Source organism: Triturus cristatus, chromosome 12, assembly GCF_964204655.1.
Source record: "Triturus cristatus chromosome 12, aTriCri1.1, whole genome shotgun sequence".
Classification (NCBI taxonomy): domain Eukaryota; kingdom Metazoa; phylum Chordata; class Amphibia; order Caudata; family Salamandridae; genus Triturus; species Triturus cristatus.
This window is the reverse complement of record NC_140595.1, coordinates 95,114,346-95,132,046: the sequence shown is the minus strand read 5'-3', so window position 1 is coordinate 95,132,046 and position 17,701 is coordinate 95,114,346. Positions and strand designations below refer to the sequence as shown.

The 17,701-nt window shown below is 42.9% G+C and overlaps 1 protein-coding gene across 2 annotated transcripts in view; it reads left to right on the top strand.

Moving 5' to 3' along the window:
• Nucleotides 1-5,780: 5,780 nt before the first annotated feature.
• The window catches only part of BNIPL (BCL2 interacting protein like), a 161,739-nt gene continuing 149,818 nt past the window's right edge, over nt 5,781-17,701 (top strand). Inside the window, exon 1 of one of the 2 annotated variants that reach the window (XM_085639873.1) lies at nt 5,781-5,978. In XM_085639873.1, coding sequence (XP_085495999.1) covers nt 5,935-5,978 — 44 coding nt within the window. In that variant the 5' untranslated portion in view covers nt 5,781-5,934. The remainder of the gene's footprint in view (nt 5,979-17,701) is intronic. The other variant, XM_085639876.1, reaches the window with a different exon arrangement.

Sequence of the window (17,701 nt, the reverse complement as noted above, 5' to 3'; positions counted from 1 at the left end):
TTGCAATCTATGTGGCGTAACGAAAGTTCAAGGGGCCCCCCTGCAATATACACGGAGGGGCCCTCTCCTGGATTAATTCCGGAGCGCACAGGCAGAAGTACCGTGCCTAAGGGCCCCCCTGCAGCTTGGGGCCCCCCGCACCGCAGGGGATGCGGGGGCCTGTGTTACGCCCCTGATGTGGCTGTAACCAAAAAAAAGACCAAAGGACCACCACATGGCACAAATACTTTGTCACGACTTGATGTCTTTCCTCATCCCCTTGGTATACCTCATAAGTCAAGATACCTTTAAAAAAAATAGCGCACCCCCTTTGTTTTATTAATGGAAAAAAATTGCTTTGTTCTTGCTTATGTTTTATGAGAACTATATCGTTTTTACGTGATATTGTTTTAATCTCCCCATTCCTTCTCTTGACTTTTCTCCCCCTCCCGAGTTTGCCCATACACTCTCACTTGGTGGTATCTCCTTTGGAATATTGATATGTGTACCAGCTCCCCTGTCCGATGATCCTGCGGACCAGCTCAGTGAAGACTACTGCGCATAAACCTCCTTTCAACACTTCATAAGGGGTAATGTGTACTTCATGGGTGAAATACTTTGTGTATGTTCAAGTCAGGAACAAAAGGAGCATTCTTATTGGTTTGTTAAAGCAGCAGCTGAAACCAGTAGTAACCAATAACTAACCTAAGGTGCCAATGAAATCAACTGAAATTTTTCAGTAGCAGTTCATTTATATCTAAACATCTACACAGATGCCACTAGATCAATTAGAAAGCCCCTCTAACTGGAATTTCAATCAGGGCAGCTCACAATGTCTTATACAAAATTATATTGACATGTGTGGAAGCCTGCAAGAGAACGGATCTTTTAATAGCAAAACCACTCATTCAGATGAACGGATATCCATGGTTTTACCTAACAGTATTATATTTTATACTGCCGAACACCGCCCATGAAATATTTACTTTCATTCTGTATGCAGTACATGCACCACAATGTGGTTTCATGATGTCTACAGTTATGCGGGATTCATGAAAAAGTGAGCTTTGGATCAAAAGTTTAGAAATATAGGATAAACACACAAATTTGAGTTTCCTTCTTAAGTAAAGAAAACTGGAAGGGAAGGGAGACCAAGAAAAGGAGGGAAGTTCTGCTACATAGGTGACCGGAAACCGGTGACCGGAGAAAATGCTTCTCTGGCTTTGTACGGCTGGTACTAGTGAGAGCACTGGACTCGATGAGTGGATTGCATGGGCCGGGCAATACCTCAGCCTCTCCCTTGTAAGAAAATCAGGAGACATTCTATAGTAATGTACTATGCACAGAGATTTAGGCATAGTTAGTACGACTATAGGGAGCCAGTGCAACTGTTTCAAAAGAGGAGTTGCTGAAGCAAATTTGTGACCGCGAATCAGGAGTCTGACTTTTAGTTTTCGGCTGCCTGAAAGCTACTGAGGTCACCTTTGTTAAGACTAACTATAGGGACTAACTATAATCTACTGGAGAGGTCACTAATGCACTCTCCACCGTAGTCCGTCCTTGTGGGGTCAGATATGAAAGTATCTTCCTAAAGATCCTCAGCTAGAAGAACCTGGCTGATGTTCAGGCCGATCGATTCATGTGGGGTCAGACCGAGTCAAACTTGTTTCTCAGGTTCTGCAGATCTATCAACTCTAGCCGCTAGAGAGATTCATTCCAGAGATCTCCATGTGACTGCCTACCATGACTGCCTACCATCACTTCTATCTTATTCAATATAAATTTGAACCAGTGGCTACCCATCCAATCTGACATTTCAAATGCAATCTCAGACTTGTCTGCTGTTCCAAAATCGCATCCACCCAGTAGATTATCTGGGTCTTGTCCGCTAACATGTAAATAAGGAAGCCAAAGACTCAAAAAAAACATTGAACGTCTTGAGTGATAAAGAAAAGCAATGAGAGATAATAAACATTAGTCACTTCACCTGATGTGAACGATCAAATTTCCTAGAACCGGCCCATACGAAAAGGTTTCAATTATTTGAGAAATATGCAATTGATCACTGTAGCCTGGACTGGATCCTGCAAAATCCATTGGTCAATGGTGTTTCATGCTGTCAAGAGATCCAGTATCACCAAGGCACATATACTGATGCCATCGATAACCCCATATGTCATCTTTTACTGCTACCTGAAACTTATGTATTGCGCCTAATTGGCCCTAAGCTCAGTTCATAGTAATCTCAGGTACTCAAGGTAAGATCTAATCTCCATCTATGCTACATGGGATCCTAAAATTTAGTAGCTGCTGGATGCAGAGAGATTGCTCAGAAATTTGCTGAAACTATCAGGTCTGCTGAGGATTTTTTCAATAGCGAAGTCTGACCCATGTTTAAGTCTCTCGGAATGCTACATGAATGTATAGTAAAATTCGAAAAAGGAAACTATTCAGGGATGATCAGTCCACCCTCAGTTGCCGTACCATGAAAGGCCAAGGATGCAAGAGTAATCCACATCCTACTGACTGAACACTATGCAAAGTCGCGAGCATCATCTTCAGGCCAGGTTCTAGCGGAGGGCCTGGCCCACCCAAACATGAGCCTTGGCCCTCGCAGTGAGGACATGAAGCCAAGTAGAAAATGGGCAGTGTGATTTAAAACGTTCCTCTGAACGTTGTTTTCCTTTCTATTTTGGGAGTTGTGTGACTGGCCCTGGGCTCTTTCTCACAGCCATCCCCAATCACCCAACTCCTTTTAGAAAGGTGGGCTGTCGTGCAGGTACAATAGGGGCATGGCGAAGGGGACAAGTTCTTTATTTGGCACCGAGTAACTTTTGCCTACCATCCTGCTGCGTGAATATTTCCTTTTTTGCTCAGCCTGGACAAAATACATTTGTTTATTCTGATTCACCTTCCCTGACCCCCTGCCGCTGCTTATCAGAATAGGCTGTGACACAAAGTTTGACTAACAGAGTAGGTAATAGAATGTGTTACTATTTGTTTTTATTTTTAAAATCTGCACAGGCCCAGCAAGGCGCATACTTTATGTATGCTTCATTTAAATTGTTTTTATCATTGTCATGGCCATGGATGCTACAAAACAATAAAAAATGTCCAAATAACTGGTGATTAATGATCCTGCTGGAGACCAATCCTTTGCCTGTTGGTAGTTTTGAAATGCGGATAAGCTGTATTTTATTTGCATAGCTCAGTGGGATACTGCATTTGTCACAGAGATTCTTGTGTTACTTGCAGTTCAGATGTTACAATCCTAACATAGGACAGTCACAGTGACCTATGGAGCTGTCAAAGAGCTGCATACAAACATGAACGGTATAGTTAGAACTTCACTTTTTTGTGTTACTATATAGTTAGAACTTCCCCAGTCTTTCATTATTTTAATGTTGCTAAAAAAGAGTTTGGGCCGATATACATTTTTATTAGTAAAGCCAACCCCCAACCACTGGGGTATACTTTACATCGTGAGTTTGTGCTTCCGCAGTCCAATACCTGTTAAAATATACTGCCCACCAGTATGGCTGACATGTGATTCCTACACCTTGTAATCCTCTTTGGCTTTTGTGACATTCCCTATAGACGGATTTACATACTTGTATGATTCATTGTCTCTGTATAATGTGTGCGTGGTGTAAAGTACTGACACTCTACACTGATATGAATAGCGCTATACAACAAATGAGATGCATATGAGAGAGTGGTTACAGAGGGATGAAGGGCACTGTTGGAGGGTTGTAGTAATGGTATCTGTGGAGAAAGAGGTCATTGGTGAGGCGAAAAAAAAAGACTTTTGCACTAGCACTAAAGCCGGCCCTGTCATGGCCTTTTGGTTTCATTTAATTAGCAGTCAGGTCATTAGGGCAACTGTGGACCATATTATAAAGTGCGTGCTAATTATATTTACTGCTATATTCATAATTTTAAGTTTGAAGGTGATTTTATTAATGTTTTTTACGGGAATAATGAAAGTGGAGTTGGATGGTGGCTGATATTGGGCTGGGGCCCAAGGTCAGCTGTGAGATAAGGTGCACAGGAGAGGGATGGTAGGAAAGTGGATAATCTGGCCTGGAAGTACTTGTGTTGAATCCTGGCCTGTTGGAATTTGAGGGTTTGCACTTAGATCCAGACATTGCTCTTACTTTCAAATAACTCTCCACATCCTCTGTATACACACAGATTCGATCTGTTGTATCATCGTGACTATTTGCAAGTAGATATGATGTAATCTAGGGTTTGTAGGCTACCACAAGAAGCGACAAATTGGGCCCGCAGTGGCCCACCCAAATGCACCCTTGGCCCACCCAAAATAAAAATTCCTGGAACCGGGCCTGATCATCTTAAGCTTTCATGTCTAGGCCATTACAGAAGGCGACAATCCTTTTCAAGTCATGTCCGTGCTCAAAAAAGTATGGTGTATAGGCCAAACTACTAGGCTGACTCTACTGGGCTTACTTCTACTTTTGGTTCAATGTTACAACTGATTCACATATAGCGGTGACATTATGTAATGTCACCACTTAGCTAATCGGAGGAAATACGATTTGTTCGAGCATTTCAGTCCTTGACTTTCTTTCTTTTGGCTGTTTGAGTCCAGCTCAGCGGTCCAGCCCAAAGTGAATAACCAGATGATCCCAAAAACATTCCTAATGCCGATTCTGTTCTCATTTAGTGGAGACCATGGTGGCAGCGATCCAAATGTTACTCAGAGGAATTAATGCAAATATTAGGTGCATCACTTTTCTGCTGCATGGCCAGAGGCCACGCTTCTCTGCTATAGCCTTTTGGGCCTTACATCACCAATGTGGGCCATTGGAGGCGAAACATGTCTGACAGGCTTGTTCGTCTACGTGCTTCGAGGATATATAGCTTAGATGGACTGTCCGTTTGAGGATGGCCAACGCTACTTTGCATATGGTCGGTCTGTGTCTAGCGCAACAGATATGAGTGAGAGAGCGATGAAGTGGGCTGCTACCAGGAGGAATTTGGTTAATATCTGATTTAAAAAAAAAAACATATGCAGAATGCTGACACTAACTAAAGTTGTTTGGTTACTTAGGCGATAAATGGCATGGAAATAAACCAGTCAATGGGTGTTTTTAACAGTTGTGTATTAGATCAGGGGCATGCGTATTAACAGTATTCTTCTCCACATATGTGTTAACTTATGTTAATTGCACTTCGTGTCATTATACTCCCTAAACTCAAGCCTGTATTTGTGGAGTGAGAAATTAAGACCAGTTGGGCCCCTCTGAAGAGGACGTTTAATGCTGTCAATTTCTCAGGCCACATTTCTGGTCTGATAACTACTATTAACGCCTGGAGGAGAGGGCAATAACACCTGTTTACTTCGAACAATCCGTCAGTTTTTGCTGTCCAATCATCTCAAAGGAAGCAATTGGAGTCCAATTGCTTCTTTTGAGATGACAGAAATAAACAGTTCAGACACGCACATTTCATAAAATGAAATCAAAAATTTCTTGATCATTTTAGCATTAGGTCATTTTATTTGTCAGTTTTATAAAGTTTGGGGTGTTTTTTTGTATGTAAGCCGTGTTTGGTCCTGCTTGAACTTCAGTTATTTAATATAACTTTTCAGTTATGCCAGAATACTTGCCCACTCGCCCGTCGGGCCTCGGGGTGAGAGCAGCCCCTCTGCCCCTCCGCAGAGTTGTTGCAGTAAGCTGGCAGCCAGCTGTCGGCACTAAGGCCCAGATGCTACAGCTGAGGAGAAGCTACCGCAGGTAATGTGCCCTCCAAAAACGTGCCTCCGAAGGCAGAAAAACCAGTTTATAATGAGTCCCGCAGATGCTGTGACTACCGCAGCTGTCAGCGGCGGAAGCCGGGAGCGCCCAAAACAGAGCAGTCACTGGTGGGTTCTGGTAGAAACCAAAACACGACGACAAGAGGGGAGCGGGCCCCGCTCACAGCCGAGGAGAGATGGGGACTTACGTGGAACGCAGCGAGGTGACCCCGCGTCAGAGGTGAGCTCCCCGGCGGCACGCGTCGCACACTGGCGAACAATGGCTGGGTGTGTACGCACACTCATGAGACACCTTAGCAAAATAAACTTGTTAAAAGTTAAAAAGTTTTATTACAAGTTTAAAAGTTTTGTTACAAGTTAGAACGTTTTGAGAACTCGTGAAGCTACTTGTTAACTGAAGTATAAGGTGTCTCATGTCAGATGGAATGGTGCATCTCCTGCACAGACTGGAACATAACCAGGATTTCATGTTTTTGACTCGGACTCTCTTGAGTTGTGACCGTACGTACTGTTACATACATGAAGCGCGATGAAAAAAAGTAGGTGCTGGCATTTTTTTAATTTACAGGGAGCACTTGTATTTTGGCACACTGGTTTGGTACCGAACGAAATCTTTTATTCGTCACAGAAGATTACAATTCCCCAAATAAACCACTGCAGACAGTAAATAATGTTTGTGCAGAGCGTTTTTTGGGGAAATCACCTGCTGGAATTCACATTCGCTTATGAAGTTCGAAGGGGGAAGTACTTTTAGTATTTGATTGCGTAGCACCATCTACGCATTAACTGTTGTTATTCTTAGTCGGCACGTACATAGCGCACAATCTGCCATTAGTCTGGCGTCGCGGCGCTTTCGGTAGCTCGTGGTGGTAGAACTCTTGCGAGGGTGCGTATGAGGGATTGCATGAGGTACACAGATGACAAAGGCTGGTGCAAACTCTTCTAGGGTGCAGAATGCGGCTCGTGATGACGTCAGATATTCTTCCTACTGCTTTGACAGACAAAGGCTACATGATCTACTTGGATTTCTCCCATCTATTGTATGGTGCCCATACCATGCTTGCTGTAAAATACGATATTGTCATTTTTTCGCAACCTTCACTTCCTTCCAGTCTCATAATCACTCTTATATCCCTCCACTATCCTTTTCAATCAAAATAATAGACTAACACGTCCACTTCTCAAATTTAGTATCTCACTATACTAATTCACCACTAATCCTTTATGGGTTCCAGAGTAGCGTGCTACTCGCCGAAAAAGCGCTTCAACACTCCATCAGAGGTAACAAGCGCTATATAAATGCAAATCTTTTTCCCTCTTCTATCTCTCACCTACCATTCTCAAACCACATAACTGACTAGCATATCCACCACTCACATTACTTTCATATTTCACTATACTAATTCAACACTAATCCTTATGGGTTCCGGAGTAACGTGCTACTCGCCAAAAAAGTGCTTCTACACCTCATCAGGGTTAACAAGTGCTATAAGTGCAAACCATTTTCCCTCTAATTTACCTCCGCTATCCTTCTCAATCCAAATAACTGACTAACCTATCCGGCACTCAAATTACTTTCATATTTCACTATACTAATTCAACACTAATCCTTTATGGGTCCCGGAGTAGCGGTAGTAAGCGCATAAATACAATTACAATACAATTACAATACAATAATGTGACCTTGAGCTCCAAGTGACCCATACACTGAGCAAAAAAAGTGTTCTGAGTTTGCATACCTCTCATAACACCTCTCTCTCCTCCAGGGTCCTATACTCACATTTTGCTCACATTTTTGACTCTTAGCCCGAGGATCTAATTGGTAGCACAACTTTAGAACGTTTCTAAATTTCTGGAGCAGTGGTCTCTAAAATGATACATAGCTCCTGCAGTGGTTACACTTGTACAGATGTAGGCTCTAGTCGTGGCACGTGCTTTTCACTATACACTACACCCGTGGTACTCATAGTAGGGCCCGCGGGCCACCAGCGGCCCGGCAGGCCTTCCTTAGCGGCCCGCGGACCTTGCCCATGGCCCCCCAGAGAGAGAGAGAGAAAGTGGAGAGAGAGAGGAGAAAGAGACCGCGGAAAGAGAGAGAGAGAGGAGAAAGAGAGAGTGGAGAGAGAGTGTGGAGAGAGAGAGAGGGAGAAAGGGCGCTAGTGTGAGGGAGATGGAGAGAGGGGGAGGGCACCAGTGAGAGAGGGAGGGAGAGAGAGAGAGAAAGAGGAAGGGCACTAGTGAGAATGGAGAGAGAGTGAGTGGAGAGAGAAAGACAGTGGAGAGAGAGTAGAGAGACTGACTGACGGACAGAGAGAGAGACTGACTTAGCGAGAGAGACTGAGAGAGAGACAGACTGACAAAGAGAGAGAGACTGACAGAGACTGACTGACAGAGAGACTGACTGACAGAGAGAGAGAGAGAGACTGACGGAGAGAGAGACAGAGAGAGAGAGACTGACAGAGAGAGATTGACAGAGAGAGAGAGAGACTGACTGACAGAGAGGGACTGACTGAGGGAGAGAGAGAGTGGAGAGAGAAAGACAGTGGAGAGAGAGTAGAGAGACTGACTGACAGAGAGAGAGACTGACTTAGCGAGAGAGACTGAGAGAGAGACAGACTGACAAAGAGAGAGAGACTGACAGAGAGACTGACTGACAGAGAGACTGACTGACAAAGACTGACTAACTGACAGAGAGACTGACTGACAGAGAGAGAGAGAGAGAGAGACTGACAGAGAGAGAGAGAAAGAGAGAGAGAGAGACTGACAGAGAGAGATTGACAGAGAGAGAGAGAGACTGACTGACTGAGAGAGAGAGGGACTGACTGAGGGAGAGAGAGACGGACTGAGAGAGATAGACTGACAGAGAGACTGACTGAGACAGAGATTGACAGAGAGACTGGCAGAGAGAGAGACTGACAGAGAGAGAGAGAGAGAGAGAGACTGACTGAGAGAAACTGACAGAAAGAGAGACTGACAGAGAGAGACTGACTGACTTAGAGAGAGAGACTGTCTGAGACTGACAGAGAGAGACAGAGAGAGAGAGACTGACTGAGAGACTGACTGACTGAGAGAGAGACTGACACAGAGAGAGAGAGACTGACAGAGAGAGTCTGACTGACTGACAGAGAGACTGAGAGAGACTGACTGACTTAGAGAGAGAGACGGACTGAGACTGACAGAGAGAGACAGAGAGAGAGACTGACTGACTGAGAGAGAGACTGACAGAGAGAGTCTGACTGACTGACAGACAGAGAGACTGACAGAGAGAGTCTGACTGACAGAGAGAGAGGATACCTGAGAGAGGCTGACAGAGAGAGACTGACTGACTGACTGACTGACTGACTGAGAGAGAGAGAGAGAGAGAGAGAGAGAGAGAGAGACTGGCTGAGAGAGAGACTGACTGACTGAGAGAGAGAGAGACTGGCTGACTGAGAGAGAGAGAGAGAGAGAGAGACTGGCTGAGAGAGAGACTGACTGACTGACTGAGAGAGAGAGAGACTGGCTGACTGAGAGAGAGAGACTGACAGAGGGAGAGAGACTGACTGGCAGAGAGACAGACAGAGAGAGAGACTGACTGACAGAAAGAAAGAGAGGCTGACTGACTTAGAGAGAGAGACTGACTAACTTAGAGAGAGAGAGAGACTGACTAACTGAGACTGACTGTGAGAGAGACTGATTGACTGAGGGAGAGATAAACTGACAGAGAGAGAGAGAGAGAGAGAGACTGACAGAGAGAGAGAGAGAGAGAGAGAGAGAGTAACTGACAGAGAGAGAGAGAGAGACTGACGGACAGAGAGAGAGAGAGAGAGAGACTGTGATGGAATTGGGGTCAAAGTGTGTATGGAGCTGTGCAATGCCTCTTAAGATTGTTATTGTCTGCTAATAAATATTTATTATCAAAATGTGCTCTTTGCAGTTACATCTGCTTTTGAAATACAGCATTGTCTCATTTTCTAATGTTTTGAAATGGGTTAGATTTTTTTTAAACTCTAGCCCCGCCCCCACTGACCCCCACCACTACCGGTGCGGCCCTCAGCCACAAACCACACTGTAATTTTGGCCCCCGACAGAAAGTTTGTGAGTACCCATGCACTACACTCAGATGTGGTCTCCAAAACTTGCCACCCTACTTCATACGTAGTCTTCAGAACGGGACACTAAACTCAGGATTTTCTGTCCAATGCTGTGCACAAAGCCACTGATGTGGCCTACAGACTTTTACACAACTGAACTGACGTGGGATACCAGAATTAGACGCAGTTCTCTAGACATGGCCTCCAGAGTGGGACACTGCTACCAGATGTGGCCACCAGAGCTGAGGGCCGCTTTCCAGATGCTCTTGAAAGCTTAACACCATACCACACATTTGGTTTACGGAAGGGTACAATTACTGCACTTGTGAAGCCACCACCACGCGGACTGGCTTTCATATTTTGGCTGAACCTTCTTCCGAAAGGCAGTCTGACAGAGACATTGGCGAGCTGGGAAACCTGATTTCCAGCTTAGTAAATTTTCTATATTCATGTTAAAAAATAATTGTTTTTGTAAAAGATAGGGGCAATTAGACATTTTCCTGTTGGCGTGAATGAAAGATGCATCCTTCAAAGATAACCTATAGTAGGGTGTCTTAAGAATTCATCCTGCTGAACCAATATGTCCATCAAAGGCATTCTTTTTTGCACCTTCCCTCTATCCCACAGAAGCATATCCGTTTAAGTTCATCTGGGGCCATATTACACAAAGTGCCCTGAGGGCGCAACAGGCGTTTGTGCCCACTTTGCGCGCCCCCAAGGCTCTTTGGTATTACAGAAGGGGCCGCAGATGCTTGGTGCACATAAAGCGCAAGCGCTATCTTCAGGGGGCGTTCCCTTATTTGCATGGGGGTATACCCCATGCAAATGAGGGAATCCCTTTGCCTCTTCACTCGCGCCGTATTCCAGACGCAGGCGCAAAGGCTATGAAGCACTCAGAACGCGCACTGACAGAGCGCACCTAAAAGATGGTGCAATGTTAGTGAGCCCCCCGATGAGCAGCCCTCTGGAGGAGGGAAAGGGGGGTCCCATGGACTCCCAGAGACATCCCCTTGCAGGCGCGTGCAGTCAGTCACTGCACCGCCTGCAAGGGGATCTCTAATCCCCCTTAAAAGTGCAGGCTGGGCGTGCACTGTGAAAACACAAAGTGTCTTCAAAGCAGCCGCTCCGCTTTTCACAGGAATGCGCTGTCTCCAAGGAAGCGCAAGTTCGCGGCTGCCCTGAGGGCAGTGCATTCATCATAATAGGGTGCATTTTCTTTCATTGCGCCGGGTGCATATTTTTAAAGGTGCATCCAGTGCAATGAAGGAAAATGCGCCACATGTGTAATGCGGCCCCTGGTGGTAACAATTCACCTGAGCTCCCAAGGGCCTTGATTTTAACATTGCAAGATGACAGGGTACAAAGTCTCTGCTACAACAGTTAAGATAACCAATGTTGGCTTACTTGGAAGTTCTTTCTCTCCCTCCTCTCTCCGCCTCACATTCTATTAAGACGGTATAACAGTCCTCAGGACCACCACTCCATTAGTCAAATCATTTAGCTTTGGGATAAGGTATATTGAGTGCATAACGAATACACAGATGACTCATACCACTGAAAGCCGCCCTTGGGTTTTGGCAGTAGCATCACGTGGTAGCCGCAGTATAGACCAGGTGGCATTAGGTGCGAGACACATGCATAGACTAACCTAGGACTTAGAGGTATCATCATTGGGTAGCAACGGCGTAGACCATGAAGGTCTTGGCTGTGGTAGCAGGAAGACAGACTGATTTGAGATTTACAGTGGAGTAAAGTGGTAGCAGCAACATAGACCATCTTGGGTCTTGTCAGAGGTAAGAGGTGGTAGGAGCAGCTGAGAACAACTTAGGCTTTAGGATTTGTGGTAGTTAGTAGGATGTGTTAAGGCTGGGTATATGTTTTGTGCAACTGCTGTGTGAGTGGCTGAGACATCTGCGTGTGATCATGGATCACACATAGTCACATACAACGAGAGAGGATAGTCTAGTATTTAGGGGCATTGGGAGTGTTTACATCAGATTTGATAATACAGAAAATGGGAGAATATGTATTTTACTTGGATACAAGATAAACAATTGTGCTCAATTTATTTTCTAATAATCTGGGCTAGAGTAAAAGGGTTCAAAGATATGGCCACCCCTGTACCTTGCCCTCTTAATGTAGTACCTGGGCAATAAACATCCTACCACATAATTGTGCTCTAAAAGTGATCTGTGCAATACCTTTGAAAAAGTAGGCTACAATCGATGGGGCAACCACCAACCTTCCATAATCCCTATTACAATTATAATATTTTCATTTTAGTTGGATCTGAGCAATAAGTATGGGCGGAAAAATGGAAATTCTAATTCAGCGTCAAGGTAGTGTTACCCCAAGAATGTATTGAGAGGAATTTGTTCTGTCGATTGCCTACTAACAGTCCATTTATTACAGGTATGCTTAAAATTATGCGCACACATCTAGCTCTAGATTTTCGTAAGGTTAATTAGCAATTAATATTCAAATCAGCCTCTATGCATTTTCTGCTGAAACTGCAATCCAATTTACATTCCTCCAAGGATGTGACCGCAAGTTCCTATATTTAGGGATCGCTTGGCAAAAATGGAATCCCTGGTGATTGGCTAAAAAGAGCTAGAGCTGGAGGAAGACCCTTCGATGTACAACCGTAAAATGACGTCACTTCCAAGTAACAACGAGCTATTGCCATTCAGAAAACGAAATTAAAAGTACTCCTTTCTCTATACTGGCAATAAAAGATATCCAAAAACACTTGGATACCTAGGGGCTTCACTGCTGTAAAGATGTTCCAAAATAAGAAAATGAAAAAAAAAGCTGAACTGCTCATTCTTTTTCAATACATCTGCTACATTCAGTTCTTTCTATAACAGTACAACAACATTATTGCTTGGTTAGTAAGTAGTATAAAAGATTTTCTTGGCTTTTCTGGTAAGTAGTACCACATATTTTACAAGTGTACAAAATGTAAATTTTACCCAGAAGATATTGGTAAGTTTCACAATTAAACGGTTGCTTATGAAAATTCATGCTAAATAGGTTTTTGCATAATAATTTTATCGTGCTAGAATTCTTGTGCTTAAGTTGTGGTTTTGTATAGATAAATTCATACTACTTTTATAGGACATTTTTCAAGAAATAGAAACTCACAACCTTTAAAAAACACAAAAGATGCAGAGTTGAAAACAACTTCGCAAAGTTTGTAAAGGGATTACTTTCTTTTACACATTCACATACTCCATTACATACCTGCAAAACAAATGAAAAATTATCGAATAAAAATAACAATGTAATAAGTCACAGATTTTGAACGAGATTATTTGACATAAAAACCACAGTCTATAATACAGGAACTACAATTGTATGTCTAGAATGGCAGAACAACAAGATACATTAAAGTTACAGATTAGACTTTTGGCTTGAGACTTAATGAGATTTGGAATTAATTTTCAGGTTCTACAACTTTGTAGCACAGAAAAGTGGAAAATTTGAAAGAAACAAAGATATAAATATTTTACAAGAACAAAGCAACTAAATGGAAAACAGTCTAGCACATGTATACCCTTGAAATAATTTCTTAACTTGCTCCTTTCATATTTCCTGGGATAGGTGAGTTGAAGAATATTAACAACATTCTGATGAATGAAATCCTTTATATGACATGCTGCTTTCAGATCCAAACCTAGTATTCATGCACTACTGCTTTTCACTGCAATTATGGCACATTAAAAATTTAGGTTATTGAGTAAGTCACTTCCAATTCCTAAGCCAATTTCTATGCGACAGAATGTTTTTTAGAGTTTTAGTCATCGATGTGTCATAATTCTCCTCAAACTAAGTACAAATAAAACGGAGATCTAGGGGGTAGGCAAGGATAGAGATCATATGGCCATCCCTGGAGTGCCCCCCCGCCCGCAAATGGCCGAGGTGCAAATGTTGCGTGTGCTTGTAAAAATGGAGCTTGCTCTGAAAGTGCAAAATCAATGCAGTTTCATCCTCCTGTTTTCATGTGTTAAGACACTTGGGGAAAATTCTACCTTTCCTGTCCAGGGAGCTTCAGGTCATAGTAGTCTCGGATTGTATTCTTCCAGAATTAACTGTTGTAACATCAAGGAGCACTAGCAGGAAACAGTGCCACACCAGAAGCCAAGGCATCAAGTGACTGAAAACAAAATTCCAGAAGAAAAATGAAATAAAGTAGGCAATCTATGTCTACACTCCCAGGACATGGACCAGCATCCTCACTGTCTGAGTTACTAGAACCCTTCTGCAATTCAAAAAAGCTGAAAACTCATCTCTGTAGGGCACACTATCCCTCCCACGCTATAGGAACCCACCTAATACCTCCCTTTCTGTAACAGTCATGAATCATACCGAGGCTTGGCACACTGTTCAGCACTGCATTGCTTACCGGCATATATAAACATGTAGTATAGAAGGTAGGCGACAGGATAGAAAGCACACACCTCACTATTTATAATATATACAAATTGATCTATTCTCAATAATAGGTGCTTAGCATCTTGTGGATATCCAGTTGCAAAGACATATCCAATCAGACCATCCTAGTTTTCCAAATGTAAATCTAAGATTAGCTTGCAGACCACTGAAATAACACCTATTTGTCAGTCACCATTTATTCTTTCAAGGTTCATGTAGAATAATTGTTCAAAAGTTAATCACGGAGATCCCTAAATATATTTTAAAATTTTTGCATTTTCCGGTTTCATATTTACAGTCTTTCTCTAGACGTGTTTGGGCCCTTGGATGTGTAGCCACTAGGGATTTCCTCAAGGCTGAAATAAGATTAGATCACTTAGGCATGATTTTAAGTTTGTTGGATGAAGAAGTGTTTGTTGGGATGGCAGAGGACATTACAATCGCCGTTCCAAAGGTACTCCACTGCCAGATTTAGAAATGATGGCCAGCCCTGCGTTTCTCTCTGTACAGTGAACAGAACTGCAGTCATGGCAGTTTCTTTCAGTGTACTAAAAGTTAGGTGCATTGTTGCCTTCACTATTTTTTTTTTACGGCTGTACACCAGACTACTAACACTTTTTTGTTTTGAAGAAATAAGCTGCCGAGATGGGAGTTTGTTATTGTAAAACAAAAACCTAATGACCCCCTCACCCTCTGAGTTTTCGCCTATGGTTTTGGGGTCATTATTGTTTTTGTCCTGTCCCTCAACACAAGGTTTTTCCTGTCAGTGATGAACAGTAAAAAAAAAGGGCCTTACAGGTCCACAATAAATAGGGTTCAGGTTGTAATGTCCTTCCTCTGTCGCCCACTATTCCCTCGGAGGAAGTATTCCATCAATAGAGCCTAGCAGGGCTCAGTTGATGGAACACTTAAAGTTGCCAGTTTCTAAATAAGGCGGTTGGACCAAGGATTTTGGCGGCCATGGTCACATTTCCGATGGAGTACCCTGTCCGCCAAACTCTAAATTGGGCTTTTAGTCTACAAATTGATAAGAGATCAACATATAAACAATGATAACACCTTCATTCTTTCATCAATATAAAACTATATTAACATCAATTTTTTTTACAAAACGAATACAATAATATAATACCAAGTTGAAAGTTCAGAAACACCTTGAGGGCCCCAATACATATATATGCCCCACTAATTCAAATGGTCACTTAATTATTTCAAAAATTAATAGGCTATCCACCGTAATGTAGTAGTAACAACAGACAGTCATATGGTAGGAACGCCAACTTATCAAAAACTGGCATGGGTTTGACATTTTTGAATGAAGGCTGTAGATTACAAATTTAGAGGCAAAAATTATCGTTTTTATTGATGTGTCATGTACTCACATGATATGGTGACTGATTACTATTAAAGGATTTAATTATGGGTATTAACATAGGTGCGGCTTGATGAAACAATACAATATATATGCCTGATCATCTTCTAGACTGGGTGATCTAAATGAGTGTATATGTTCGTTCCAGACTTAAGAAAGTCCCTAGTGGCTGCCTGTCCATTAGACAAACCGCGTGTTTTGCATACACAGCTGGTTATAGTCAGCAGAGAAATTGAGGCAATCGGATGTTTTACGTTCTCTTTTCATGCGAAGCAAGAGGTGGAAAAAATATAGGTCCGAATACAACAAGCTTAGGTATGAGCACACGTTCCTGAAATTTGAATTTGACCACCAGAAAGAAGATCAGTAATGGATGTTTGAAGAAAAACAGATTAAACAAGAAGCTGAGATTACATCACTAGAGAAAGACAAAGAGGAGATGCAAATCCAGCTAATGACAGTTGATCCAACAAGAGACAGTAAATGTGCAGAAGCACTCCTGAATGACAACGCCTAGCTAAATCAGAAATGAAAAGACTTTGAAGTGGAGGTAGCAGATTACGAGCTCAGCGAGACGAGTCTGGCAATAGGCTGAAAAAGTCCATAGGATACAGGTGCGGCAGCTGACTGAGGCACAATCTACAATTCGTTCTTTTGGGCCCTGAAGAAGAGGGTTTTACCCATCGATACACGTGTTGGCTGTCTGTGTATGAACTTCAAATAAAGATGGATTTGTATAAAATTACACCGAAGTGGAAACAAGAATTAATGTAAAAATAAGGAATACTGAATTGAATTACAGTAATTGAAAATCTGAGATTATCACATACCTCCTTAGGTTGGACCAAAGGTAAGTAACTTGCTCTTCTGATGGATACTTCTAACCGCAGATTCCGCACCTTGTGAATAGATACCAAATCAGCACCTCCAAAGACAGTGAGTCTGTGGAATGCTGACAGTAAAAGGCTCTGCAAGACAGAAAGGACTAAATTCACATTCCAGTTGACTTGACTGTCAAGGCAAAAGTTCTTCGGGAATATGTGCACTGAGAAGATGTAGCTCCCTGACAGATATCCAGAAAAGGGCACTCTGCATGCCAACACAGTTGAGCAGCCTTAGCTTTGGTCAAATGGGTCCTCAGACTTTCTGAAAGCTACTTCTTAACAAATTCTTAGCAGAACTTAATACAGAGGACTATCGATCATTAGACAGTCTGCTTCTGCACCGCCTTGTTCCTTGTTGCCCCAGAGGATTCCAAAAAGAGTTGATCATCCACCTGATGTTCCTTTGTGCGATAAATGTAAAAGCTAAACGCCCTCTTGGGATCCAAACAATGGAGTCTCTTCCTCTTTCCAGGGCTGAAGCGGAGTGAAGAAGGTCGGAAGAATGATCGCCTGTCTGACTTGAAAAGGGATCACCATCTTCAGCAGGAACGCACCTCGAGTCCTTAACGCCAGTTTGTCCAGAAAAAAAAGGTGGTTTAAGGAGGCTGGACCGTGAAGGCCTGAAGCTTACTCAAATGGCGTTCTGATGTTATCACAACCAGAAAGGCCGTTTTTAATGTTAAGGATAACCAATGAACAACTGTGCATTGATTCAAAAGGGGTACACTGGAGGAAAAATAACCAAATTTAAGTCCCAAAGTGACATCACAAATGGCTTTGGTGGAAACGTTTTGCAAATCTTTAAGGAAACACATCACCACAGGTGATTTAAACAAGTGCGGCGGGTCCGGCAAACGTAAAAAAAGGCTGAGAGGGCCAACAAGTAACCTTTGAAGGTGCCAACATCAAGTTCTTACTAAGCCAAAAACAAAACAAATATCAATATATGCAAAGGTTATGCCTGCAACAGGCCCACCTGGGCCCGGTTATTTCTCATCTTCTCCAGACCTTTGGCAAGGAGAGGCATCAACGTGAACATGTACAGTAGTTCTGTGTGACATTCCATGCAGAATGCATCTCTGAGGGACATCCAGAGAGCAAAAGCACTGACATTGAGCATTCTCTGCAGTGGGTAAAAGATCAACCCAGGGTACTCCTCAATGCTGAAAGATACCCTGTT